Below are 27721 nucleotides of genomic sequence, written 5' to 3' on the forward strand. Positions count from 1 at the left end.
CATCATTCCATCAACGAGTACATTGATGAGTGCAAGAAAACTGAAATTGTGTGTTGTGCCTCGGGGCACAAATCGCTAGAGTGCAGCGCTGAAACTTGTAAAGCTTATTCCTTTGATTCAGCTTTGCTATTACTCCTACGAAACTCTTTCCTTCGTACACTTTGTCGCCAGTCATGTCTCAGTTCGTTTTTGTACGCCCGCAAGCTTACAAATAGCTAGCTATACGCTGTGCGCATTGAATTTTTATGGCTCCCTTAAATTACAGCCGCCTGCCGCCGCCCAACAATCCACCAGCCGTTCTTGCCACGCCACTTTAATCAATTCTACAGCGATTCGCATTGATTGTAGTACGTCGTCGATTTTCTTGCCAAACAGTTTCGCATTTCAAGAGATGCCTCTATGCAGTATGCAGTTTTCATGCTATTCGCCTGGTTGCCGCTTCCTCGTCTCGTCTGTATGTTTGCTTTCGATTGCGCCTTTTTCAGTCTTTAATAGCTGCAATTTTAACCTATCAACTACAATGCTCAATTCTGCTTGTTGCAACGACTCGTTTCGTTGCTCTTTTGCATTATTCACAACTATGCTTAGGGCCGTTTTCTGAAGAAGTTTTTAAAGCTCACTTTATATTTAAAGGTTGGTTTAAAAATAAAGCTATGTCTAAAGTTAAGCATTTTTATCATCGATTTTTGACGTATGTATGTTTTTTGGTTGTAAACCAATTTAAAACCGATAATAAAATGCTTTACTTTAGAGACAGTCATAAATTTTAATGCAACCTTTAAATATAAGGTGAGCTTTAAAGTTACAGGTTGCTTGAGAAAACGGCCTTAGAAGTACAAGTTGCAGGTCACGTTACGCACGCAAGCAGTATCATCACGAACTTACGAAAGTGTGTGCATATTTACCATAGACACATATGTATGTAAATATACTGGAGAATTTCGTCCCACAAAAATTAATTTTTTATTAAAGCAATTTGGTTCAACATTTTCACCAACAATTAACGCTCACAACTGCACCACTTTCACTAGTGTCACCAGAGTCACCAGTGTCTCCAGTGTCGCCAGTGTCACCAGTTCCTCCAGTGTCGACAGTGTCGCCAGTTTCGCTAGTATCACCAGTGTCGCCAGTGTCACCAGTGTCGTCAGTGTCACCAGTGTCGCCAGTGTCACCAGTGTCACCAGTATCACCAGTGTCGCCAGTGTCACCAGTGTCGATAGTGTACCAGTGTCACCACTGTCGCCAGTGTCACCAGTTTCGTCAGTGTCACCAGTGTACCAGTGTCACCACTATGATATATAGAAAAGGTTCCTTGTCTTCAAGTACTCCGCTCTGCTAGTATGAAGTTACCCACCCGACCGCAGTTTATATCACTCTAAAGCCTGTTTTCCACTATGTCATATTTTTACAACAAACCTATTATGTTCTAAATTAATCCATAAACCGTTTTTATTTCCATTTGGCAATGTGTTTTCGCTCATTTGACGACAAATTTCATTGAATTTAACATAGTGAAAACCTGCCTTAACGTACTGCCGCTTTGCCGCTCATTGCGTGGCCTCGACCTTAGTGTTAGTAAACTAAAGCTCACCGAAAACCATTAAGCTTTTGCAAAAAACTTATTTCGATTATACCAGTAGAAATATTACAAAAAAATATATTTTTATTGCAGAATGTATGTATAGTAGGTGGCACTGAAAATATAAAAAATTGCGATGCCTCGCTCGGCAAAAAATATGAATTTGTTCTCAAAATTCCATTACAAAAATACTTTAGACTCAGGGGTGTTCGATGAACTCTTCTTTTTAATTGCTTGTAAGGTGGTACGGTCTAAAATACATTTAAGAAATAAGTAAACTTTACTTATTTATTATTGCTAAGATTTCTTTTTTTTTGATACGGCTGCTTGCTAGAACTTAGCTGATTTCGATTTATTTTTGATTTTTTATGACATTTTAATATTTTATGAATTGAATACAAACAAAATACAAAAATAAACTATTTAAAATCGCTGAGCATTCAAACATCCATCCTATATAAGATGACTGATAAATCACAAGAAAAGGGGTAAATTTGTTGAATCTGCCATCATCTATAAATAAATGAATATTTTTCACTAAACTGCACAGCAAAGCTAAACATACGCCGGCCACATCTTCCGCGAACGATGTTACACCATATTATTCCGTACTAAGTTTCGACTCTCCACTGCAAACGAGTGCACGCACATCGCGCTACCAGTCCGCTCTATCGGCAACGCCTCAGTCGTCGCCCGTACTACATCCAAATCAGCGCAAAGCATCAACGAAAGCTCAAAATCTTGCTCCTGTTGGCACTGAAGGTGCGCTCCGAGATACAAGTGAGCAAACCACATCCAGCATTAGACCATTCAATATCGAACAGCCAAAAACAGATGAATTCGCTACGCAGACTTCAAATGAAGTCCAGCTTACAGCAGAGATAGCTGCGCAAACCACATCTAGAATAAATGAATTCGCCGCAAACACTTCGACCATCATCATAGATACTCGAGATGGTAGAGACACTGCAACTGAGCTTAATCGTGAAAATAACGTAGAGGTTGCCACAGACCAACGAGTTTTGACAGAGGCCGGCGTACAAGCCACACAAAGCACCGTCGAGTTAGGTGTGCAAACAGAGGCACCTATGGGCGCAAGTAGCATAGCTGAAACATCATTTGATAGCGCAACCACTTCAGTTGAGGAGGTGCACCTTTATGATAAGGAGCTGGTACCGGAAATGGTGCGTCGCGTGAAGAAGTATACAAAGCAGCGCGTTATTAACGAACCACAATTAAAAGATGAATCTTCGTATACCTTTTCAAAGCGACGTTCAAAACCTGCGCAAGCAAGCGGTAGCACTATTGCATCGGTCAGCTTGGAGAGCCTATCGTATGGAAATATTCACAGCGCAAATATAGAACAAGTAACCGAAATGTCCTCACCGTTGACCCATAACGAGGATCGTAATGAATTTGAAGCTCAAGAGTCTGATGTACCAGTAGAGAAGCTACCGGTACCGACTAAAGGCTGGCAGAGTTCAACATCACTGTCCAGTGAACCGAATTCGCCTGCAGAATTTCCCACCTTTCTAGAACTGGGCAATGGTTTTGTAAGTACACTCGCTCGCTTAATGCAATCTTTGGAGCTTTCGTCACTTCTCAACTCCCCACAGCTGTATATGATCATACCACCGGATGGTGGTTACGGCTGGCTCATTGTGCTCATCTCCTTCCTTTGTCAGGTTATCGTCGATGGTATCATATATTCAATTGGCATATTGCTGCCCTACATTGCCGATGATCTTGGCGAGACGCAAACTACTGTTGTGCTTGTTGCTGCGGTACAAGTTGGTAAAGAGCGCTCATGCACCTACAGTGGCGAATTATTAAATAAAAGCTTGAAAAGGGTTTTATTTTCTTACAGGACCTTTAGTGAGCGCATTCATTAATAAGTATGGCTTTCGACCGGTGGCTTTCGCCGGCGCTATATGTTCAATGGTGTTCATATTAATTGGCACTTACAGTCACAATATGATAATGTTAATCGTTTTCTATGGTGCATTGGGTGAGTTTAAATGTAACAAATTTATGCTGATTCTACCTTCGTGACTGATCCCAATCTTCTTGTCCCAGGTGGCTCTTCGCTCAGCCTGATATGGACCTCCTCGCAACTGATCATTGGCTATTATTTTGAACGTTACCGTCCCATCGCCAATGGCTTGTCATGTTCGGGCGCCGGTGCCGGTATTTTGATCTTCTCCTCTATGAATGCGGAATTATGTCCGAAAATAGGTTGGCGCAATACCTCGCGTATTCATATGGTGTTTCTACTCTGCGTTCTACTAATGGCGATCACGTTCATTGAGGTAACTCCAACACGTATCGCAGCAGTGAAAAAGGTGCGTTGATAACGAAAAGCTCCGTAAAATACCAGTAAAAAGAGAAACTAAAAAAAAAAACAAAATCATTTCAGGAGGTCGATACCTCTTCATCGAGTGAGGACAGTTCTGTGCCTTTCAGTGAAGTACGTTACTCGCAGTATCATGTGTCGCACTTTCTAATACCAGCATCCGAACATAGGAGTTTGGAACAAATGTTTGGTAAGATCATTACCATTTTTGTGGAAAGCTTTCCTGACACTCCATAATGTAGCGAGACTTGAAAATTTAATTTAGGTAAGGTTATCTTGGTTGTCCCCATACAGCACATGATAGGGTCACACTTATGTGTGACACTGTGTGCCCGTTGTGATGCCATATTAGAGACTCCTTACATCGCTTCTCATACCTTAGAATTAAAAGCCATTTATAGCCCTAACGAAGCGCACAAAATCGTGCGCTAATGCAGTTCAGCCAAACTTTCAAAAGAATCGTGGAGAAAAGATCGCCGACGAGCCCTCATCATAACGGCAGCTACGAGAGTAGTCGTTTGACTGCATACTCATCTTACTAGCGTGGGTTCCCATCAGGTCGGAATAGTGGTAGCTCTAAGCGGAGTAGAGAGCTAGGTCTATGCTTATCCAATCTGTCCCAAATATGGGTTCCGTAGACCATCTTTTATTTGCCCGTTTGACTTGTGAGTTTGCTCAACCAAAGTTTTTTTCAGCCTAAAGCTCCAGGATCAATGTATAAAGATGGGTCTTCAGGTGTTTGCCATTAGGTTTCCCTTAAAATGGGCTCTTTCTTGAATAGGCCGTAGAGGACTTTCTCTGGTAACCTAATTAAATGCTATAAGATGCATTGAAAGACTGACTGGGTCAATGTTCCATGTAGACTAAAGTGCTCAGTAGTTCTTGCTTAAACTTTTATCCGATCGTTGCATTTTTGAGTTCGTAGCTCTGGTATGTGGAAGGCTTCAACCTTACTGATACTGAGGTTTTTCATTGAATTTCTTAGAATTTATCCTAAGCGGCTCTAGGTTTACGCTGCGCTCCATCGAAAGAATAAACATTCTTCCTTACAATTGATCTGATGTGGTGGATGTCAAGCTCTTTGTTCCCAGTACTACCAATTTGTTTTGGAATTTTTGAGCACCTGGCCGCCGGTTTTCCTTGTAGAGATTTGGCTACACTTGCCTCCGTTATTTACTTTTTGAGCTCATCTCGAGATTTCCCTTCTACGTTGACCACGCCCGCAAAATGAAGCTGTTGGCGTTGGCGCATTAGGGTCGCGTATCAGTTGACCCGTTCTGCGGCCTCTTGCATGATTTATAGGCGGAAAGGCATGGTTTCCGTATCACGGCGTTGCTGAGTCGGTGCACGCGATCGGAATGGCCAACTTTCCCATCCACTTTCGCGGCTTAGTTCATCTGCTAACAGCGGTCGGAAAGGCCGAGTTTCCGATCCTCTGCTTGCGATCTGTTGGAGAGTCCGAGTTTCGCCTGAGGATTCGGATGTCTCGCCTTATGCACGAAGTGGGCTGGTTGTGTTTCCATAATCGTATGTGTTTATGGGCAAGACGTGCTCGGATTAAAAGGTCAGCCTTTTTGGGTAGTGTACTTAGCACAAGCCATTCGGCGATTGAATAAATAAAGAAGGATCAGACAGGTTTACGGGAAGCTCGGTAATAAATATCACAGTCTGAAGGCCCGTCATCCATAAAAATGAGTAAAAATTATCCACCACATTCGAAAAGGTACCCCGGCCGGAGGTTTTTCACTTTCCACAAAATATTTTTACAAAGGCTTGCCTGTGGTCGGTTTGGTCAAAAGCTGAAGTAGTACGCTGGCAATCCAGTATCGAGTATAGGTCTTATCGCCCAACCATCGCAGTGGATAATTGTGACTGTGGGAAGCAGTGACGGTAGAGAGAGAAAGAGAGAGACTGGCGACGGCCTGTATCGGCGGCTTACAGTTACAATGAGACAAATGCTGTTGGTGTCGGTAGACAACCGGTGGCTATCGTCGATGAGGGCAACTGGTGTCAGGATTGGTGACTTTCGGCAATAAAATTCAGAGCACTAATGTCGACCAGTGCATGTACAATTGAGAGTACTGGTGGCAACCGATTGATGTACGGGTGGGCCTTTTTTTTAGTGCTTGTCGTTAACGGTAAGTCTCTTGGTTAGTGCTGATAGACCGTCTGCTAGTGACTTAAGTACGAACGCGATTTACTGCAACCGCCCCTCCTACAGCCTCACTTACCGCTGGCTTTAAACCAGGGGCCTATTTCATAAAAGTGACAGGTGCGACAATTGTCGATTTTTCTATAAAATTTCGAAGCCAGAATTGTTGGCGATATTTTCCCTGTTTCATATACGTTTGTAGGCAACTGTGAAAATTTTCGAAAAACGACAGTGATAATACGGAATATTGTCGACAATTGTGCTGACAACTGTCACTCTGACAAAATTGTCTCGACAATGGCGACAAAACCAAATAGCTCCGTCGGAAAGCTTTCACAGGAGAGTTTTGTAAATTTATTTATATTGTAATTGTGCGCATTTAACTACTTTTCAATAATTTGAACCTTTCATAAAACTAAAATGATGCAAATGCAATTATTACATATGATTTACAAATAAATTTCATATGACTGGCGACGATTTTTTCAACGACAATTTTAAATCCCGACAATGACAATTTGTCACTTTTTAAATGGAATTTCTCATGGAATTTAAGAGTTGGTCACAATTGTTTTTATGAAACAGATCCCCCACCAAACTGTCGAATTGTCACTGACAACATGGAAAATGTCTGTCGTTGCAAAATTATCACTGTCTCTTTTTGAAATAGGCCCCAGGAGTACCCGGCTAGGGCTTCTGAGTGAGAGACGTTTACTTTTTCTGAAGTCTCTAAGGCCATCCGTCGATCCGTCGCTGTTGGGTCTAATTGGCAGAAAAAGTAGACTGAAGTCTCGAAGGCATTATGATGAATGCTGTATCTTCATATTCTCAACATTTTCTCTTTTGAAGAGGTCCCAAGGCCAAGAGAAGGTATATATAGTATATTTAGCCGGTATAGTCTTAGTGGTACGTTGTGTTGTGCCCACATGGAATTCAGCTCCGCCTTCTAAATCGTGTTTCGCTCATTTCAAAATTCTAACAACAAATTATTTTTACATTTCTCAGAGGTGTACCAGCCAAAAAGCGTAAGCACTATCGATAAATTATGTCCATGTTGTCGCAGAGTTACCAAAAAAATTGAGCGCGTCGACGAAAAAGATGTGGTGGGTGTGGAATATGACAATGAAAATCTGCAAGGACTTCAGAATTATGTACTACGCGTGGATCCCATAGAAAGAGAAGATCTTTTCTATACAGGCACAGCTGAATATGATGAGAACGATGTGCCAGCCACTAGTCGACGCACAACGGGTCATCTAATATTAATCGATAAAGAGCGGGTAAATGCTAAGATAAATGAAGGCAAGAATTAGTTTGATTTACTCTCGTAACCCTTAGGCCGCTACCGTACATTATTCACTATCGATAATGCGCGCGCAGCGTCAGCATAAGACCGTACGTCGCACTCTGACCGAGTTGCGACATCGTCACAAATATCCTTATTTGGCCTACATATCGCCGCGTAATTGGATGCCGTCGAAGTTATTCAATGCATTTGCGAAACTTTTCGATACGAGTTTGTTGAAAATAATGGAATTTCGTTTGCTACTATTGTCGGCTTTCATCTTTTCCATGGGCTTCAATATACCATTCGTTTACTCGAAGAGTGAGAAAATGAGTTACACAGTGAAAAAATAAGATTATAAATGTTGCTTTTGTTGCTTTTAGTACGCGCTGCAATTGATCCTTTCAACTCCAGTCTAATCTCAACAACTATTGGGCTCTCAATATTTGTATTCTGCATAGCGTCTGGCTTTATTGCAAATAGATATCGTTCGCAAACGATTTACGTCTGTGGTGGCGGCATTGTCTTCGCTGGCTTGGCAGTGTTGGTGAGCGCATTTTATGGCGAAGATGTTGTGTGGTTTCAATATACATATGCGATCTGCTGTGGTGTGGCGCGAGGTGAGCGAATTTTAAACTCACTAATACTTACTACGAGGTGTCTCATACCAAAGAAACTACAATACCCGGAACATCACTGAAGGCGCCTCCTAAATAACTTTCATATTCGCGCTAATATCAATCTCTCATACGCTGCTATCTATCCATCATTCAATCAGATGTTCTTATAAATATCTCTTTTTTTAGCTTTCTTCTCAACTCTTCGCGCTATTATCTATGTACGCACTTTAGGCTTGGACAAACTAACTAATGCTTTTGGTCTCACTGGTCTCGCCATGGGTTTTGGCGTCTTTCTGGGCACCACAATTGCTGCAGTTCTCAACGGTTGGACAAAACATTATAATGCCGCATTTGCTTTCTCTGGAATTTGCTTAATTATAGCTGGTGTATTGAAATTAATCTTACCAACTTTAACACATTATAGGATTAAACGCTTAATGGACATGTCAGAAGCGAATGCAAATGTTAAAGCAAATAAGAATAATAAATAGAGCTTTAGGATAATGCGTTGAACTTAATTTAATGAAAATAAAACGCAAATAGTTATAATCCTGTTCTTGCTTGCCTTAAGAGAAAGTAAATGTTGGAATATTTTCCCAGAGATGCAAGTTACAGGTCTATTCTGCGCTGGTTATAAAAATTTTTTAACCGGCACATATAGTTCGCGTAAATTTTTAAACCCTTTTCGCATTCTGTGTTCTCTTGGAACCGGTAAATTTTGTTACCATCTCATAAGCTGGTAACAAAATATTGCCTCGTGAAATAAGCAATGCCAAATTTTCCACAATTCTTCATAGCTGAATTGCTGAATATTTTAACTGAATTATCAGCGTACCTACACTGAGGGAAATAATGCAGAGTAAAAATGGATACTTTATATTTGTTTATCAAAAATAGTATTTTCATACAAATATTTATTACGAACGTAATTTTCGAATTGGACCAATTTTCTACTACGACTGCTTTCTTCGAATTTTTTACAATTTTTAATCAAATATTTCTTTAGTTTATGAACTTAATTCTTACCTTGTCAAAAGCAACAAATAGTCGCACACAGCGTAAGCGAAGAAGGTGTATTACTTTTCCCGCTAGGTTGCTTGGGGTTTTGATCTTTGAAAACAAAAAATATCATAATAACTTAGTTGGACTAAGAAATATAAAATAAAATGATCCACAACTGAATGAGATTGGCCTAGTATTAGGTAACATTATATTTGCCTATATGTTGGAAATAATCACTATAAACATATCTTTCTGAAGAGATTCAAAGTTGGACCCAAATTTATATTCTGAAATATTTCGTTTAACCTTGTTTTAGTCGTTAGAACTCCACATTTATTAGCTGTTTAAATATTGTACATAATATCCGCACCACTTTTTAATATGCCCACAATGCATGTGTTTTTGTTGTTGTACTTAACTATGCATCAATTGGCTGGTCTATCGTTTATTGTCGTCACCTGGTGGTAGGCCCAGGAACCGTTTTGTTTCGCCGGATTCAGACTTTTATCGGAAGTGCCTTTTTTAACCTATAAATAACCTTCGAACTTCAACTCGTCCTGGACTTCTTAAATGAGTGAAAATGTTTTTATTGGAAAACAAAAAATATGGATTACCAAGATTTTCTATGTCATAGTCATATTAACGACTTAAAAATTTCGCCTGTAAGTAGGTTATACAGACCGGATGTGCATTATCTTAACGGAAGTGTTTACCAGAAAAAAGCATCCGACAGAAACAATGTATTTTTGTTCGCACCATCCGAATCCATGGTAAAAACATATATGCCCAATTTAAAAAAAATAGTCTTCCGGTTAGTTTGACTCTCTTCCGCTCGGTAATAGTCTTGCGTTTTTTTTTTTTAATAAAACTCATCTCCCGTGGACGGGTGGTCTTCTATAAAAGTTGATGGACTCAAAAACTAATTTATTTAAATGCAGTATTTTTGGAACCCTATAAGTAAGAACAACATTTATTTATTCTTTTCAATATTTTTTGCAAAATATTATCTTTTATTATATTTCTCTTTCCAAGCCAGACAGCTGCATTAGCATGCTTCAGCAAAGATTTACACGATACACGTTAATTTTACAATTTTTTTGTTTGAATTTTTTCCTTATATTGTCCATGTGTTGTTTTTTTTTGTTTTGTTTCCAGAACTACATATGTATTAGTTTTATAAATACAAACACATAATGCCTAGTAATTAAGCAAAATGTCACTTTATTAAATAAAAATAAATTGATAATATTTTTAAGTTTTTAAAATAAAGCGTTTAAGCATATTTTTAGCTTAACTACCAGTTGTCAAGTTGACATAGATTTTTAATGCCTTAAGTTTACAGAAAAATAGTTAAATTCAAGATAGCGACTAGTGAAAAAAAAAACAAATAATTTCTTGACTATTGCATTGCACTTAAGATTTTAATGAAAAATTTAAATTTTTTTTTCAGTTTTCTTATCCTAAACTATACAAGGACTGAAAACATTTCTTTTTTATTTTAAATTTCTAAATTTTTTGCATCTTCTTTGCAATTAAAATCGTTCGTTTTTTTTCGAAAAATTTTTTGAGATTTTTTTTTAATTCGAGAGCACATGCTTTGTAATCGCTTTTAGTATTTACTTAATTACGATTTTTGAATTGATTGTTTGTATTTTATTTTATGTTTTCTTATACTTTTTTTTTTTATATATCCCTTGTTCAATTTTTGTGGTTGTTAGTTTAGGTTATTACTTACAAGTTTCTACACAAACATAAACATACAGGTCTGTTCCGAAAATCGTACGATTTGAAGTCGCTGCAGCTGACAAAATGTTACTAAATAATTGTAGCAAAAGTGATGAATCATAAAAATGGAAATTGCTAAAAATGCAACACTTCCGTCAAGCCCATCGATTTTTGCCTTTTTGATAAGATATCTGGTTGGGCGCTGCAGTTTGTCCACCAATTGTTAATTGCTGAGAGAGTCGCCAATTTCTCCCCTCCGAGTTTGGCAGTTTTACAATCAAAATTTCTACATAACACCGACCTTTTACAAATTGCGTCGAGTTCAAATCGTACAATTTGCAAAACATACCTGATAAATACAGAATTACTATTGCTATTAATTTCTCTATTTGAGTATACTTTTTGATACTTAAATTGTGTTCTGCATTAGATTAATTACAAGGTTGGGCATTTTGCAACAAACAAAATTAAAAATTTAAAATAAAAACTAAAAATTTATGCTGGTGTAAAAAATTCAATAGTTTATAAACAAAAAATCGTGGTAGAAACGACTTATGAGTAAAAGAAAAAACAAGTGCAAGTTTTTATAATTTTTTTACATAACTGAAGAATGTTAGAAATAAGAATCTTCTAAAATATTTTTTTTTTTAAGCTGGTTGCATGAAGTTTTTGTGTTCAATTTAACTGAGAATTTATTTAAGTAATGATTTGTATTCAATTTTGCAAATAAGTCTTCGCGCACTTCACACATTTTTCTAAGAGTATGGCTTTCACTTAACCTTTATAGCCCTTCATGCTTTTTCATGGCAGAATAAAATCGAAAGGTTCATGCCGAGGGTCTACCGCTATTGTGAAATACCTTTTTAATTCGGACCAAATATTGCACTGGCCACAGATTTCGCTACAAGCAAGATAAATAACTGAAGAGTTTCAAACACCTGTCAAAAGCAAAATGAGTTCGATTGAATGCTGCGTTTGGGCACTTAGAGCGGAAAAAAAAGAAAATTATTTAATAGGGCCAAATATAGTCGACGTGAGAAGGGTTGGAAAAATTAGAGGACAAACTTCAACAACTATGAAACTCATATAAGGGCCGCATAGAAACACTGCCAGTAGAATCCAGTACTTTATAGGCTGAACGTATCTAATTTTTAATACTCATACACCACTTCTAGGTCGTGCATAGGAAATGTACGTTAAACTTTACAATCAACGATCAGTGATTAATTAAGGAAATTGGCGCACGCTGCACTTTAATGGTTAGCCGTGAAGGCAATCAATCCGCTGGGTCTGGGTTCGAGTCCAGTTGCCAACCAACATCAAATGAAATAAAGCAAAAAAGTTTTGTCTAATAGCGGTCGTCCCTCGACAGGCAATGGCAAGTGTATTCTGCCCTGAAAAACAGCTTCTCATTATGGACCAACCGCGATGACTGTGTAGTAAGTATGTACGACAGAGGCTTAACAAGAAATGATATGTAGAATTTCCGAAACTAAACTAATTTACAGCAAGATGCGGTTCGGCATCTTTACAGGACTCTGTGCTATCACACCACTGCTTCGACGATCGTCTGTGTTAAATACATCCCTGTAGAAGTTGCGGGGATGAAGAAAAGAAGATGGACTTACCATTTCCTATGGTAATATCCCATCTTAAGTTTAGTTTTGAAAAGTAAGTAATTTAAGAGTTAGTATATGAAATTATTATACTCGGAACCCGCTGATGGAATTGGGAGCCACTTATTGCGATGGAAAGACCAAGTGGAGAAGGACTTGGCTTCACTTGGCATTTCCAATTGGCGTCAGTTGGCACAGAAGAGAAACGAGTGGTGGGCTTTGTTCAACTCGGCCAAGATTGCTCAGGCGATTACAGCGCCAAATAAGAAGAAGAAGATATATAAAGACACCTCCTGGCACTCATAGCGACTGCCAATTGTTATAACTGTCATGAAGTTCGAAAAAATTAATTTGCAATGACAAAAAAAAAATTATGTATTTTTTATAAAAATTTGTTTAATTAAAAAATATCGAACATGTAAAATATTAAAAAAAAAATAATGGATTTAATTTTTTTTAATACGAGTAACTTAAAAATATTAGAAGTGTAAAATCTTTAACAAAAGCATTTTAAGTTTTTTAAAAACAAAAAAAATATTTATTCAAAGCTTTCCCTATATCTACAAAAAATTAAAAATATTTTTTTTTATCTTGTAAATAAAACCAAATAACTTTAGATAATCATGTACAGTGCCGGTCATTTGAATAGCACTATCTTTTGATAAAAACTATACCAAAAACTAGCTGTAAGTGAAATTATTTTACCAAAATTGAACGGGGTTTAAAACTGCATGCTCCCAAACACTTTGAAAAATTTTTATAAACAATTTTTGAAGCATGATAAATTTCACATAAGCTTAAAATCGGATCGACTATATGTTATGCTATATTTTTATAAAAATTACCGAATGTTGAATAAACACAAGAAAACTGTGAATACTGTGGATCAAAAGAGGGTGCTATTTAAGTGACCGGCACTGTATAACACATAAAAAATAATTCAAAACCGGAGAAACTTAGAGCTTTTACTAAAAAAAATACCTAATATGTACACTTCTGAAGAATTTTCGCGAATCAAACTTTCATTGCTACTTAAGGAATTCATTGCTATTATAATAAAATAAAATTAAAATAATAAGAATAGAGTAAAATGTTTAATTTAGTTTAAATTAAAATGTAATGATTTAAGACTAATAGGAATAAAACTGCTTCATTAAAAATTTTGTTTCCCGGCCCTTCATCAATTCAAAGAGGGCAAATTTGGTATTTATACAAAAACCAGAATGAAAAAATTAAATTCTGGAGTGTTTTTTATTAATGAAAACTTAAAAAAAAATTGTATTCAAAATATTTCTAAATATTTTTTTTAATGCACACATTGAAAACAAAAAAATAACCTTTTTTTTACTTTTTGTTGCAAAACACCAACATATAATTTCTCTTAAAAATACGAGTTGGGTTTAATAATTTTAATGCTTTTATGCTAAATATTTATTATTTTTCTGTTTTTCTCCATATTATTTTAATTCTTGTTTACTGTTTTTTATATAGTTCTTTTTACTTAGCAATACTTTTTTTTATTTTATTTTTATTTTTGTTAGAATTTTTTTTTTGTAAAAGAAATCATACGCTTACGTTACGAACTACGCTTGTTTTCTCTGCGTCCTTCATGTAGTGGACCTGGAAATGCATAAAAAAAAAACCATTTATGTGTATTCAAAAGGAGCTTAAGTGCATATATATATTTTTTTTCCACGGATTCGCATTCAATTCATTTCTTTCACTCAGCGCACTGCTTTCAATAAACCCCAACCCAAATTGATATTTTTTTAATCCGCAAATTCACTTTTTGCTTCTATTTTTTTCTTAATGCCCCTCCATATACGATCACCAACCCACACAAAAATTTTTAACTGTCAATCTTTGTCCAGCTAAATGTCACTGCTTGTCCAACTGTCAATCCAGCATTTCGAACCCACCCGCTGGCTGGCAGTATTATAAACCCACACACACACACACACACGTATACATGCGCACTTAGATTCACTTTAGCGCACAATTTACAATTCACTTACCAATTGAAGTAGGTCGCCGGCGAGTGGCAACCCTTCTCCGTGCCGCACCACTTGGACTCTTGCAGCGCTGGACATGGCCGTCCGCCACGCTTGCCATGCCTGATGACCTTGCGATATCGATGCATCTCACCGATGCCGCAAGTTTTGCTGCAGGCCGACCACTCGGACCAGTGGCTGACGCGGCAATCGCGTGACTTCGTACGTGATTTCGTGCGGCGACGCTTCGGCACCGGCCCTAACCAATTGGTGGCGGCATAGGAGGTGGAGGAGACGCCTGCGGAGATTGCAGTGGCAGATGAGCTGGAGGCTGAGGTATTGTAGCTAGCCCCCGAGCGGCGATAACTGTTGGCAATGTTTTGCATGATGGCATTTTTATCATTTTTCGGCACTACATTCGCGTTGCTGCCGCTGGAGGCGGAGTTGCTGCTGCTGTTGCTGTTGTAGCTGTAAACGGAGGCAAAAGAAGAGAAGAAAGGAGATTGTGTCAGTTATTAATTTTACACAAACGAGTGTGTGTAGATTTACATATATGTCGGGGTGTGTGTGCCGTTGGCGCCCCTTCACCCTTTGCGCGGCCCATCCCTTAGGCTGTCAATCGGTTTACTATTCAGCCAGCGTGTGGGCTTTATCTCTTTTTACTTGGCTACTTATGTATTTATGTATGTATTTATGTATGTACTTTTGGGTGTGTGTGTAGGTGTGTTTGTGGTTTCGCATTGCCAGCAAGATTGAATATTCCGTGTCGCTGCAATTTCACATGAAATTAATTTCGTGCCATTTCCATTAACCTCAATTGGTAACAGTGAGTCAATATTTCTGTGTGAATTTCGGATGAGAGTGTTCGAGGCAGTTGTAAGCGAGGTGAAAAAGCTGCAACTTTGAAAAACAAGCAGCGTTTTACTTGGTGGGAATAAGAAAAGAAAATGGAGGCTTGAAGAAGTGAACCGAGAAACGAAACATTTTTACACTAATTTAAGTAAATTTGACATTGATGGACGCGAGAGTTTTAAAGACGATTTTGTTGGCATAATGAGTGTACGAAAAAATGCTTAGACCATGGTTCACCACTTGTTGCGATATTGCATACGTCTTTTTAACTACAGTGGCTATATTTTCCCAGCATTCTCTTGCACTTATCGACATTAGCCGCCTTTTTGGTACAGCCATAAGATTATGAAGCATTCAGTAGAATCAAATCTTTCTCTGTTTTCTAGAGCAAAAGCTCCTTTAAGATAACCGTCAGGAAAATCATCTTGAAGGCGGCCACGCTCGAACACATTCAAGCAGTGCTAAAAGTTAAGTATCCCTTCAAAAAGTCGGTTTTTTCAAGGTCCTTGTTTCAGTGAAAACCTCTTCATTTGTCGGAAATCTCTTGGCCCCGAACATTTTTTGAGGTTTGGTAGGCGCACTGTGGTGAGTGTGAAAAATGTGCTGGATGAGCTAGCGATTCGTTACTTAATTCATGCAATTGGTCATTGCATCTGGAGTCATGAGCGTTCGAACATTGTCGTGGGGAAATATTTATCCTTTTAGTACAGCATTATTTGTATTTGTTTTTGTCTAAAATTAAAGTAAAATCTGTCCAGAGGTTCATAATAATGCATACATATTCGAAAATAATAATATAATAATGCATACATAGAGAAAACACTTCTCCACGCTTCCACATGCAGAACTCTGACAAATCTATAGGTAAGCAGCTTCCATCCTTTCACTCGAAAAAGGCGAAGTGATTACAGAAAAAAAGCTTCTTTAAAATAATGTCTCTGGAGCCGATGGTATACCAGCTAATCTGGTAGGCACATGTGTAAGCTTTCCTAACATGGCGTATATACACCATTCTACAATTCTGTGCATCATACTGAAGTTCTTCATGACCGAAATGATTAGAATTTATCAGAGTGGATTCATGCTAAAAAAAATTAAATTACTGATTTTTATCAGTCTCATCCCCCCAATTGGTAATACCACGGTCGCAGATATCACATAAATTTTGGTCCCGATTAGAGACGGTTAAGGCGTGTCGCAAAGGGCCACATGCCTCTATGGAGACTCAAAAAATTAAAAATATTTTTTTCATTTAGTAACCAAAATCGATACTACTAATATCGAAGATATCACATATAAATGTTTGCCCCGATTGGTGCCGGTTAAGATGCTCCACTGAAAATTTCCTTGCACTCGGCACCTATGGGGTCGACAATAAAAGCAAGGACGTCCACGCAGCGCATGGAAGGATATATTACCGCTGAACTTATCTACACTTGGAGTGAATTACTGGTAAAACTTCGCAGAGGAGAGAAGCAATCGATAAGGGTTTTTAGTTTCAGCTGAAACCGACAAACTATGGCCTGCTTTTCAAAATTTTTAGTTCTCTGTCGGCATCGATTCTTCAAAGGAAATAATCATCAACATATTTTTCGACATCAAAACTATCGATATGAGAGTAAGCCCTTATCAGCACATTCAAGTAATTTTATCTAGTACCGATAAGCGTGATAAAATATGAACACCCCTAAAATAAACACATACATAGCTAGAGTCATAAAATCTTAAATTACACAAATTATTTCAATTGAAGTAATCAGGCTAAATTCTTAAGCGTAAAAATCTCATAAATATTGGAAGTCTGATTTCCCGCTATTTATTTCACAACCTGTGCCCTTGCGATGTGAATTTCACTGCCTTGAACGTTATCTGATAAGATAATGTCACGAGTCGATGACGTCTACTTTTCCGCATATCAAAATTTGAATTAGGAAATGATTGATTTGCTTCATATGAAATGAAAATACTTGCAACAATGACAGTACACTGTCACTGTTATCAAAAATCACAAAACAGTTGAAAACGCTTACCGTACGAAGACAAACTAAAGAGCTAAAGTGAAATTTCATTGGAGCTAAGCACTAAAATAGGGAAAAACTTAAAACTAGCCCAGCATCGCCATGCGTGGACACGGTGGATTTAGAGCTGCACCCGGTCCGGTAAGAATGAATATGGCTATGCGTGCACCTGCCATGAGAATGGGAGGCCCAGGTCCAGCAAGAGTGGGACTGAGTACGGCTGGTCCAGGTCCAGTTAGAGTGGGCGGTGGCATGCCAGCACCGGGCCCTGCCTTCGGCGGTCGTCCAGGTCCAGGTGGACCTCCGCCAAATCCCGGCGCAACACGTCCGCCACCGCCAGCCGGACCCACACATGTGAATGTGAACGTCAATTCAGCCCCACGACCCGTGGTGAACGAAGTAGTTGTAGTTGGTGGTGGAGCACCGGTGCTACCAGGTGCCGGTCTCATGATTGGTGCTTCACTGGTTACCGGAGCGGCGATGGGTGCGATGGCAGCATCAGCCATGTCTGGACCGAGAGTTGTGGCTGCACCAATGCCACAGCAATCAACTGTGATTGTGAATACGCCTGGGGTACAGCAGCAGCAGCAGCAGCCAACATCGACAGTTGTGGTTAATTCGGGTAATTCGTCGCAGACAACAGCGCCTGCGGGCTCCAGTGTGGTTGTAAATTCTGGTGCGGGCTTTGCAGCTGCACCAACGACAGTTGTGGTGGAGGGAGGCAATCAAAGGCAGCAACCAGCGACGGTGATCACCGAGACAGTGGTTATACCGCCGAAGCCGAATAGTTGCTGTTGTGTCATTTTATGAGTTGAGATGGAAAATTCAGGCATAATAAGGGACGTTATAAGAAATATCTAAATAATTATAAGATAAACTATTGTTCCATTAGTGAATTTACAATAATTTTTTGTATAAGTTTGCTCACTCTATGTACAAAGTGGGTTTGTGAAATCGAAGCGCTATTAAATGATGAGGTATCAACTTGTGAACTATCGTCCACTTTTATAAAAGACTTCTTGTGGTGGTTTTGTCTAGTTAAACTGAAAATCAAACGAAGTTTCGTTGTTTAAAATTATTAACCTTTTTTTTTAAGAATCTGAGCACAAAAATTTAAAATAAAAACAGCAAGTGTCAACCATTTGCAATATTTGAGTGTGTAAATAAAGCCGTATGAAATATCAAAGTGAAGGTAAAACAGTTTTCTTTCACAGCAAACGCATCTATTTAGATTAGTGCTACGGAAGGCAGTCCAGAAAAAAGAAGAGCCGCATAGAAATAATGGCAATGAACCTCAAGACCGAAGTCTTTCTGTGAATATACACATGCTCGCGAGGATCAGGGAAGAAACGAATTTGTCAAATATAAAGAAATTGGTAAGGTATCGGGGTCTAAGCTCCAGTTCGACGGCATTCATTTTCGCCAGGTCTTTTTCTGGTCGATTGATTGGACGCAGAATATTTCGATATTTCGAATGGCTGCGTATGGCAGTTTTTATGAAAATCAATGTCTTGCTGAGATATTTAAATTAACCATAAACGATTGTTGGAGAGTAAGACCCGGACGTAAAAGTGACCGGGTAGACCATAAGGGCTCATACAAGTAGCGATATTCTTTGCTTCTTATTTGGCTAATAGGCGTCGATATTCCAAGGCGAAGTATTTGCAGTTTTTGGCACTCAAGACATTGTACAGGCCTCTAATCACTTCCAAATTAGTTGGGAAATACACTTCTTGGCATAATTTTTTTGGAAAAAATAACTAACTTGTATTACTCTGGGTCTGTTAAAAGTACCGCAGCTAGAATCGATCTACGACTAAGGGCGTCTAACAAGCAGCGAACAACTTGCACAATCCTCGACAGAGAGGAAGTTCAGGGAAACAGTGAAGTGACTGGGAATTTAGTATTACTCACGGCGAGGACGAAATACCCATTTTCACGGACGACTCCAAAATCGATATCGGAACAGGATACGGCGTCTTCTCCCAAGATCTAGGGACTCCTAGAACACTGCAGTGTTTTTGAAGCTGAGATATATGTAATCCGCCATGGCAGCAAGGCTTGTGAGCTTTGGGATCGGCAGCGGCTAATTCGATATGCGTTAAGGAATGCCGAAGATCCCAACTAGCGCTCTAACACCACCTAATCAATATTTACTGGTTGCCGGGGCATAGTGCAGTCCCGGGAAGTAAGGAACCAGACTAATGTGCTAGAAAGTGGAAGCGATACAGAATGTTAAACCTCCCCTGCGACTTCTGTCTTCAAAAATTAAAAGAGTGACCAGGGCAGCCGCCAATATTAGGTGGTGAAATCTGCACACCTGCATGGCATCGCACTCGCTCTGGCCACGGCTTGACGAACGAAGAACATGGAGTTTATTAAGGCTTACAAATCCAAACGTTTTATGGCCGCCAGGTTCCAAGCCCCGCAAAAAAGATTTCTGTAGCAGCTGTAGGGATGAGAAGGAGATAGAATCCGTCCAGCACTTCCTTTGCGAGTGTTCATCACTGCTAGGATTCCGAGTGAACTCTTCTCAGAGCTGTCCGTTTAACCTAACTAACTCTGGGTATCAGATCCCTTGCTAGCACCTGACAATAAGATATTTGACTATTTAACTTAAACTTGCTCAGCACAGGTATTCCTCCTTCTTCAATAAGTTATAGCACTTCTACCTTCATCCACCGATACCGTCGGTGCGTCCGAAACTGGATTAATATTTCACTCAGCGTGGACAATACTCATGTTGCCCTCAATCTCAGGTATAGCTAGGTATGTGCTTTTATTGAGTAGGTGGAAGTGCACAGAACTTTTCAGATTGCAAACTAGTCACTTCTAGTGGCGCGTACACCTGTTGGTGATTGACATATATGGCAATTCCATTTGCGCTTCCTGCCAAGAAAATGTTGAGACAGCGAAACAATTTTTGTGCTTCTGCACAGTCTTTTGGAAATATTAGTAATGATTGTTTCGACAGCGCTCTGTAAGGAGACGAACCACTAAGGTCTTTAACATCCAAAAAACTGCTGGCTGTGGCTGCGTTCAGAAATTCATCAAGTCAAAGTCAAAGCATATTTGCGAAACTATGTTCCAATTCGGCATTCGATCGGTGTTGTGCATATTGGACACAGGCTGTAGTTAAATTTATTTATTTTATTTTGAGACATTAAAAAATAAAAAATTAAGATTTCAGTATATCATTAAAATTTCGTGCAAAATCCCTAAAGCTCTTTACGTACAGGCCTTGAGAAAAAAAAGCGAAAAAATATCAAAATCTTCTAAAACAAAATACTAAAATGAACCTTTGGAAAATCCCTGGGAGATATTGGAAATTTCCGAAAGTCTCAAAAAAACTAACAAAAATTTAACTAATGATTCCAAGAAACTCTTGAAATCATTTTATACCTTTTCAAAGCCTAAAACCTAAAAATGAGAAAATTATGGATTTTCTGGCTGAAAGAACAAACAACTTTTAAAGCCATGAAGAAATAGTGTCCACCGGAATGAATAAACGTCATTCAATGTTAAATTTAGGACAACGCGGTGCCGGTTTTTAGACAAGGGATGACGTAAATAATTTTTTTGCTGTGTTTTTTTTCCAAAAAAATTTTCACGAATCCATCAAAAATCCACTTCAAAAACGTGCAATGTCACCTTAAAAAAAAAAAAACTGTTTTAAACAATGATAATAAACTTTACGACCCAGTGCATTTTTATAAATTTTTACAGACTTTTCACTTCAGCCAGAACACACACATCATGCCTTTCCATCAGGCTCAAACTTTTTCATAAATCCCTAACCAATGTTAGCTAGAATGAATCAAACTTTTTTTCCAGTTCTACAAACATCAACTTTTATTTCACTTTACTGTCTCTTTTTACATCCATTGACGATTTCGCCATTTTATTGTAGATTAATGAAATCAATTTGAGCAAAAGAAAAAAAAAAAGTTACAAAATATTTGAAAAATCTATACAACTAACACTATTAGCAAGAAAAAAAAACCCCAATTATTCTGCATCACAAAATCGCACAACAGCCACCCGTTGTGGTGAGCGTCATTCTAGGTGGCTGCTGCATTCCCTCAACTACAACGGTAGTTGGTGGTGGCCTCGGCTGCGCGTTAACGTACACAGTTGGTGGCGGCGGCTGTGGGCGTCCTTCAACAATAACCACATTGGCGCCTTGTGGTCGCGGTGGCGGTCCAACGTTGATATTTACTTGAGCGCGTTGAGGTGCCGGTCCATAGCCGGGTGGTGGCGGCTGTCCATAGCCGGGCGGTGGCGGCCCATAGCCAGGTGGTGGTGGCATGCCGAGCTACTATGTATATACTATGTTGTGCGGTGATGGATGTGTTGATTTTTGATGTGTCAAAATGGCACAAGAACGAAAACCAAAAAACGTCAAAACAAATATTTGCGTTTAAGGCTGCTGTTGAAAATGAACAGCAACTGTTCTGCTCGCCACTGCAGTGATGGACTGACTGAACATTGGTATTTTGCTGGTCAATGTTTGCTAATTTGTATTTTTGTGGTAAAAAAATATGGAAAATAATTGAGTTCTACTTTTTTTACCCACTGCGACGCATCAATCAATTTGCAATTAAAGGCTTAAATATACATTTGCTGGCAAGCGTGCATATGCGCGGATGTACGAGTATGCAGGGAGATATTACAGATATTACATAGTTATACACATAATATAAATTCACAAATATTGTACGCACTACAAAGTGTGATATTATCTTATCTCAGTGAACTAAGGCGATGATATGGATATTAAATGCTTCATGAGCAGGTACATTCATATCTGTATAACATACCTACATATGTATGTATGAAAACCGATGCGTCAGCTGTGCTTCGCGTCGACTGATAAGCGCCAAAATTGGTGACAAGTACGATTATCGAAAAATTTTTTTATAAAATTTACCAAAAACAGAGATTCTATTGAATATGCATTTTATAATGAAATCAAAGAAGTTTGATATACTATCTGTATTAAGCCCAATTATTTTGAGCAAGAAAAACAGTTGTTTTAAAATTTTAATTCTTTTTTTTAATTTATGTTGTTATTCTATTCAAAATCTTCCGACTAGATCCTGCTTAATCTTTCACCGAAATCGGTGTTGTGCATTGAAGGATTCGAAGTAGGTCACTTTAATGTCCCCAAAGCAAAGGCAGGCACTTTTATTTTCCTTTGGAAAAAACCAGTTCCGTATTAGGTGAATTAACTATCAAGCTATTCTGGTTGATTCACAAAGTGATCGTTGACCACTTATAGTGGAAAAATTGTTACTTTGCGTTTTCCGAATTTACTAAATTTTATGTTTTCATACCACTGACTCCACAGCAACGGAAGTAAACACTTACTTAAAAATTTTAAATTTTACAAACTTAAGAGCACGAAAAACTGTGTTTTAAAAAATCGTGGAAAAACTTTTACGATTCCGATTGAGCTTTTCTGGCTCTGTTAGAACATCGAATCTATAGAAATGTTAGCCGCTATTTTGGAAGGCGCTACGTCTGCTCATCAGACTCTTTTCAAGTCTTTAGCTGGAATCGGAGTCGTGCCACTTAATTTGAAAAGCGCGCGGCCTAAGCTATACTCTACCTGCAAATGATGTATGCACATACATACATATATATTTTGGCACAATTATTATGCAAAATAAGGCAGATATGTCATCGAATGCATTAAGTTAGATGCGAAGCAATGCCAAGAAAAAGACACACGCATTCAGGAGTCTTATATTTTACACTACACAAGAAAGACGCCTGCCGACCGTCGAAGCCCAGCTGGCACACTTTTGGCAGGGTTTCATCTTTTGTTTAACTACCTATGCGCTCCAGACATTATTTTCTTCACTTTTTGGCACTCCAACACGTTCGTACCACGACAAAGCACTTTATCGTTTTCATTGTAGTTTTTTCTTCTTCTCTTTTTATATTTCGCTCCCACGTAGCTTGTTTTTACTGCTCATTTTCTCTTTTTTACTTCCCTTATTGCTTTCTTGATTTTTTTTATTGGTCTTATCCCCAGTGACTTAGTGACACTTTTTCATGCCGTGCCTGCTTTATTCATTCTTATCGTTTGGTTTTGCTGTTGTCTATTCATTAAAGATTCAGGTTACCAGTGCCAAAAGCAGCGCAACGTTGATGTAGTAAAGAGAAGTTCCGACAATGGGCGTCAACATCTAACAGTATAGCCATTATGTACACCACCATCGTTTGGCGATGGTGAGTCTTTCTTTCTCTGTGCCAACCTCCGCAATTGTTGCTTTAACAGCCACTGTGCTGCTACTAAATACTCCAACTTGCACTCCTGTTACACTCACTGCTACTTAAGCTGCTTCTTTTACTAACACTGCACTGTTTTTTTTTTGCGACTCAGCTATTCTAGCACTTCATTTTTATTTTATTTTTTGTTCGCATTGCTTTTGTTCTTTCATGTTGCTCCTTTTCTACTCCACTTGAAACTAGCCTCTATTTATAATTCTGCTAGGGAAGCGGAAGAAAGAGCAACTTACTGGGAGACTCACTTTTTGGCGCTTCCTTAGCTGCCAGTCTTTTGTTGGATTTGTTGTCCCAACGCGCAGATTAGTTTGTTTAAAAATTCAAAGCGGAAGCTACTACCATTCATTTTTTCAGTACGTTTTTTTTGGTGAAGACCTCCTTTGTTGCATAGAAGGAGTAGCAGCACAGTAGCAGCACCACAAAGTAGTTGCATCGCCTCGTTGGCGAGTGCTGTTGAACCTTTAAGTGGTTAGTGGCGGTGTAGTAACGTAACCGAAAACGTGCCAAATAATACCGCTAAAAGCGTAGTAAAATGAGGAAAGCAGTTATTGAGTTCCGGGAGCTAGTTCATTGCCCTATCTGACAAATAAAAACTTTGAAAAATTATAGAGTTGTGAGGGATGGCAGCCACATTAATGATTCAGGAGAGTTCAGAGAGTGCAAAAATTGTTTACTAATTTGGCAAATTATTCAGCAAAATCGTTTTTAGCGTTGAACTCCATACCAAGTTTCTCAGACGTCCAGCAATATTCAGACTTTCCGCTCTTTATTCAGCTTTAAAATAGCTAAATAGTTTGTTATTTTATGATTGGATTCGATTCAGCCATCTAATGCCTCATTTTGCTACAATGTGAGAAAAAATTTAACCAAGACCTGTTATCGTTATTTTGGGTAAAAACTGATATATTCAGCTGGCGGATAATTATTCAGCTAAGCATTCAGCTAATTAGTTAGGTGCTCATCAAATTCGTTCGCTCACTAATGTAGTTTGAAATGGTTTTTGCATATTCAGCGCGTTATTCAACTACTCAGCACGACTAATATTTAGATATTTAGCCATTATTGTTTGCGCTTTAGTAAAGGCCTACTTTTCACGACTTTAAAATTAAAAATACAGTTCTAGGTAAACCAAAATTGATAAAAAGCGATTTAGTAATCGTCTATCCATGTACATAATTTGGTCACTTTTATTGTAAACATACAATGCGTCAATATATAAATAAGTAATTTACACTGAAAATATACATACATATATGCAACTGCGCATATCTATATATGAATTTACATTCAGCCTGCCATTTAGCCTATTCAGCTATTTATCTAAGTAGTCATTCAACACTACTCAATCACAATGCATTGCATATCTAAAAAAGGCGTGCCAGTCAGTAGTAAGTCTTTCAAAACTGGCACTCTGTTCAGTTCATTTACTTGGCTAATCAGTCAGTCAGTTAGTGGGCCAATTTTGTAGGCGTACACTGTAGGTCATTTATTGCATTTGCATGGCATGGAAAAGGCGTGTTTTATTTAGTTGGAGTTTTTTTTCATTAGCACTTTCAAATGGATTTGTATGTCCGCTAATAAATTTGAATACGAAATTACCAAGGCTGCTTCAAAGTAATTCTAACAGTGGGATGTCATTCAATCTCTGTTCTGGCTGTATTTGGGTATGCCGTTTGGTAGTTGATACTTTGTAATTTAGGTATATACTTTGAATATGTATGTACTTAAATATTCATTTTAAGCCAATTCGTATAAGTGAATGTTCGTAGATGCACAGACTAGTTTTTTCGTTTTACTGCTAGGAAATTTTTACGCTCTTACTGCCCCAGTGTTCTGCTCCTAAGTGGCCTAAATAAAGCGGATAATTAGACTCACATTCACTTTTTTTAGAACACATTTATACATGCATGTATACGATAGCGATAGAAGCTGACCTAATCAGTCAGACAAAAAATTAAATACCGTTTTTCGCAGCCACCGAAGCAGCAGTGTCTTCATATTCTGTGGTAGAGATGCCTTATTGTAGAAACTTATGAAAGTTGCTACAATTGTAAACACTTCTACCCTTTGGTCGAATTAACAGATCTACTTACTGTTCTATTTGATTTATTTAGATGGCCAAAGCTGCCGTTCTATTCTACAAGTTTGGATCCTTGGCTATTACTTCCTTGTTTGCATCAGAAACTGTAAGTAGATTTGTTTTTATTTGCTCGATGGTGTATCGCAGTACCACTGCTACAAATTAATCCCAACAAGCTTCCGAATTGCCCAATTCATTCGCTCTTTTATGGCTATGTAAGTTCCTTTGATCGGGAATGCCTAGAAGAGCGATGAACCTTGACTGAGGCACTGAGCATATCTCCATTTTGCCTTCTTTACCTAACTTTGGTTCCAATACCTGCTGTAGCTAAAAGTGCAGTCCAGCTTTCATAATAACGCAACACATATTACTAGAATTTTAGCTTGCAAAATGTTAGCGTGGTTTGCCAGTCGCAAGTACTAGTCGATACTAAAGTCTTTGGAATAGACTTCTAACTCTACACCGCGGCTCATCTTGAGCCCATCAGTGCAAATACAGTTACTTAGCTTAAAAGCTTGACCAATTCCCCATTCTTGTTTTCTACTGTATGGCTTAATACATATAGCGGTGTAATTCGAATAAATAGTTTTGTTCGGAGTTAAGATTTCAATACTCACAAATATTTCACATTGGTTTTACATGGGTTTAAATCACAATTACTACATGTAGCCCACAGTAAACTGCATGGCGCGTATTTTAACTGCTAACATTACATCGGCTGTTACGTGGTAAATTTCGTTAGTTACTGTAGTTTTTCTTTATTTTTGTGTAACTTTTTCGATTAGTTTCTAAGTAAGCCAAGAAATATGCATATTTATCATCTTCAAACTCACCCAGGATTCATTTTCGCCAACAATTGCGATCGTATACGATCTCTTTCCGTCACCGATGTCGGTTGTGCTGATATTTCATTTTGACGTTCACGTTCAATGCTCGCCGAAAGTTCATTATTAGTGATGGTTGAGCTGCGGAAAATATGAATAAAAAAGTTTTGTAACTGAAGATTTACAAAAAAAAATATATATATATATATATCGTTACGTAGTTAACATTGCACAACAATTTTAGAGAAAAACGACCAACACAGTTCGATAGTATTGGACTAGGGTAACCAAACCTTAAGAGCGTTTTGAAAACTTATGGACGCTTTTAAGAGCTATATGCACTCAACGTTGAGCTTTTTAAGTGTATTTTTCAACTCCAATTTCTGTGCTCACGAACTCTTTAAAATAAGCAGCAACAACTATGGCACGAAGCATCTAGAAGTTTTGTCTCTAAGCCGAAGTCAAGGATTCGTTGGTAAAATAGTACCTTTTTTTCTGTAAGCATCAAGGTACTCGTAATCTGTTTAATTGATGGAGGTGTTTTCAACTATTGGATTGACTTAAGAGCATAAACATCTCAAACTCTTCAGCCAAAAGTTACCAACCGATTCAGACGAACAAATTGAACAAACGGTATCTACAGTTTGCTTGGAAATAAATCTTTTGACGAAATATTAGCTGAAATTTTTTGGTGGAGGACGAAGACATACGATACTGAGATAAAGATGTAGAAGAGGAAGTAGTGGAACCTAATGTAAACGATTTACTGGATGATTTCATGAATGTGAATGTTTTTAATAACTTTTGTTCTAATTTATAGGCCATGGAGGTCTGGGCGCCAATCAGCCGGGAAAATTAAGTTCGGAACATTACTATGTGTAAATTTTTCCTTATCGGCTTGAGTAGAGAGTCCTTTTGAAACCATCACAGTAGCCAGGTGGTGGCCACGAAGACCCTTGACGATTCCTCCACAGTGAAAATTTGTTCGTCAGTAAGCATGTCTGGGAAGTTGGCACACGGTATGATGCAAACAACAAACGTTGTTCTGAGTAGCCTTCCAATAGTTCTAGAGTTATTGAAAAAGCATAACAAAAGTTCTGGATATTTTGATTAAACAAAAATTTTTGTAAAATTGTGTATGCCACATTCACGCAGCATACGACATGTTTCAAAGAGGCAAATAAAAAATTGTTCTGAGTAGCATTTCAATATTTCTAGAGTTCCTGAAAAGGAGAAAGAAAGTTTTTGAAAAGCTACTCAGAATAGTTATAATTTTTATTTATTTTTCAAAAATTTAACTTTTTAGACTTAAAAAACGTAAAATAAAGGA

At 38.2% G+C, this 27721-nt stretch overlaps 3 protein-coding genes across 3 annotated transcripts in view; 2 read left to right on the forward strand and 1 right to left on the reverse strand.

Moving 5' to 3' along the window:
- The first annotated feature begins 2041 nt into the window (after positions 1-2041).
- LOC118745279 lies at positions 2042-8480 on the forward strand. The gene is made up of 10 exons (XM_036478805.1): positions 2042-2067; positions 2130-3132; positions 3196-3373; positions 3429-3587; positions 3656-3921; positions 3996-4122; positions 7090-7364; positions 7423-7690; positions 7753-7989; positions 8176-8480. The coding sequence occupies exons 1-10, from the start codon at positions 2042-2044 to the stop codon at positions 8478-8480; spliced, it is 2844 nt and encodes a 947-aa protein (XP_036334698.1).
- Positions 8481-13833: 5353 nt separating this feature from the next.
- The window catches only part of LOC118744628 (spondin-1), a 195945-nt gene continuing 182057 nt past the window's right edge, over positions 13834-27721 (reverse strand). Inside the window, exons 5-7 of the mRNA XM_036477765.1 lie at positions 26401-26532; positions 14348-14791; positions 13834-13952 (exon numbers count right to left, since the gene is read on the reverse strand). Of these exons, the coding sequence (XP_036333658.1) occupies positions 13940-13952; positions 14348-14791; positions 26401-26532 (589 nt within the window). The 3' untranslated portion in view covers positions 13834-13939. The remainder of the gene's footprint in view (positions 13953-14347; positions 14792-26400; positions 26533-27721) is intronic.
- Positions 17296-18003, forward strand: LOC118744629 (translation initiation factor IF-2-like). The gene has a single exon (XM_036477766.1). The coding sequence runs from the start codon at positions 17296-17298 to the stop codon at positions 18001-18003; it is 708 nt and encodes a 235-aa protein (XP_036333659.1).

Source organism: Rhagoletis pomonella, unplaced genomic scaffold (assembly GCF_013731165.1).
Source record: "Rhagoletis pomonella isolate Grant_MI unplaced genomic scaffold, Rhpom_1.0 Rhpom_scaffold_00008, whole genome shotgun sequence".
Lineage (NCBI taxonomy): Eukaryota > Metazoa > Arthropoda > Insecta > Diptera > Tephritidae > Rhagoletis > Rhagoletis pomonella.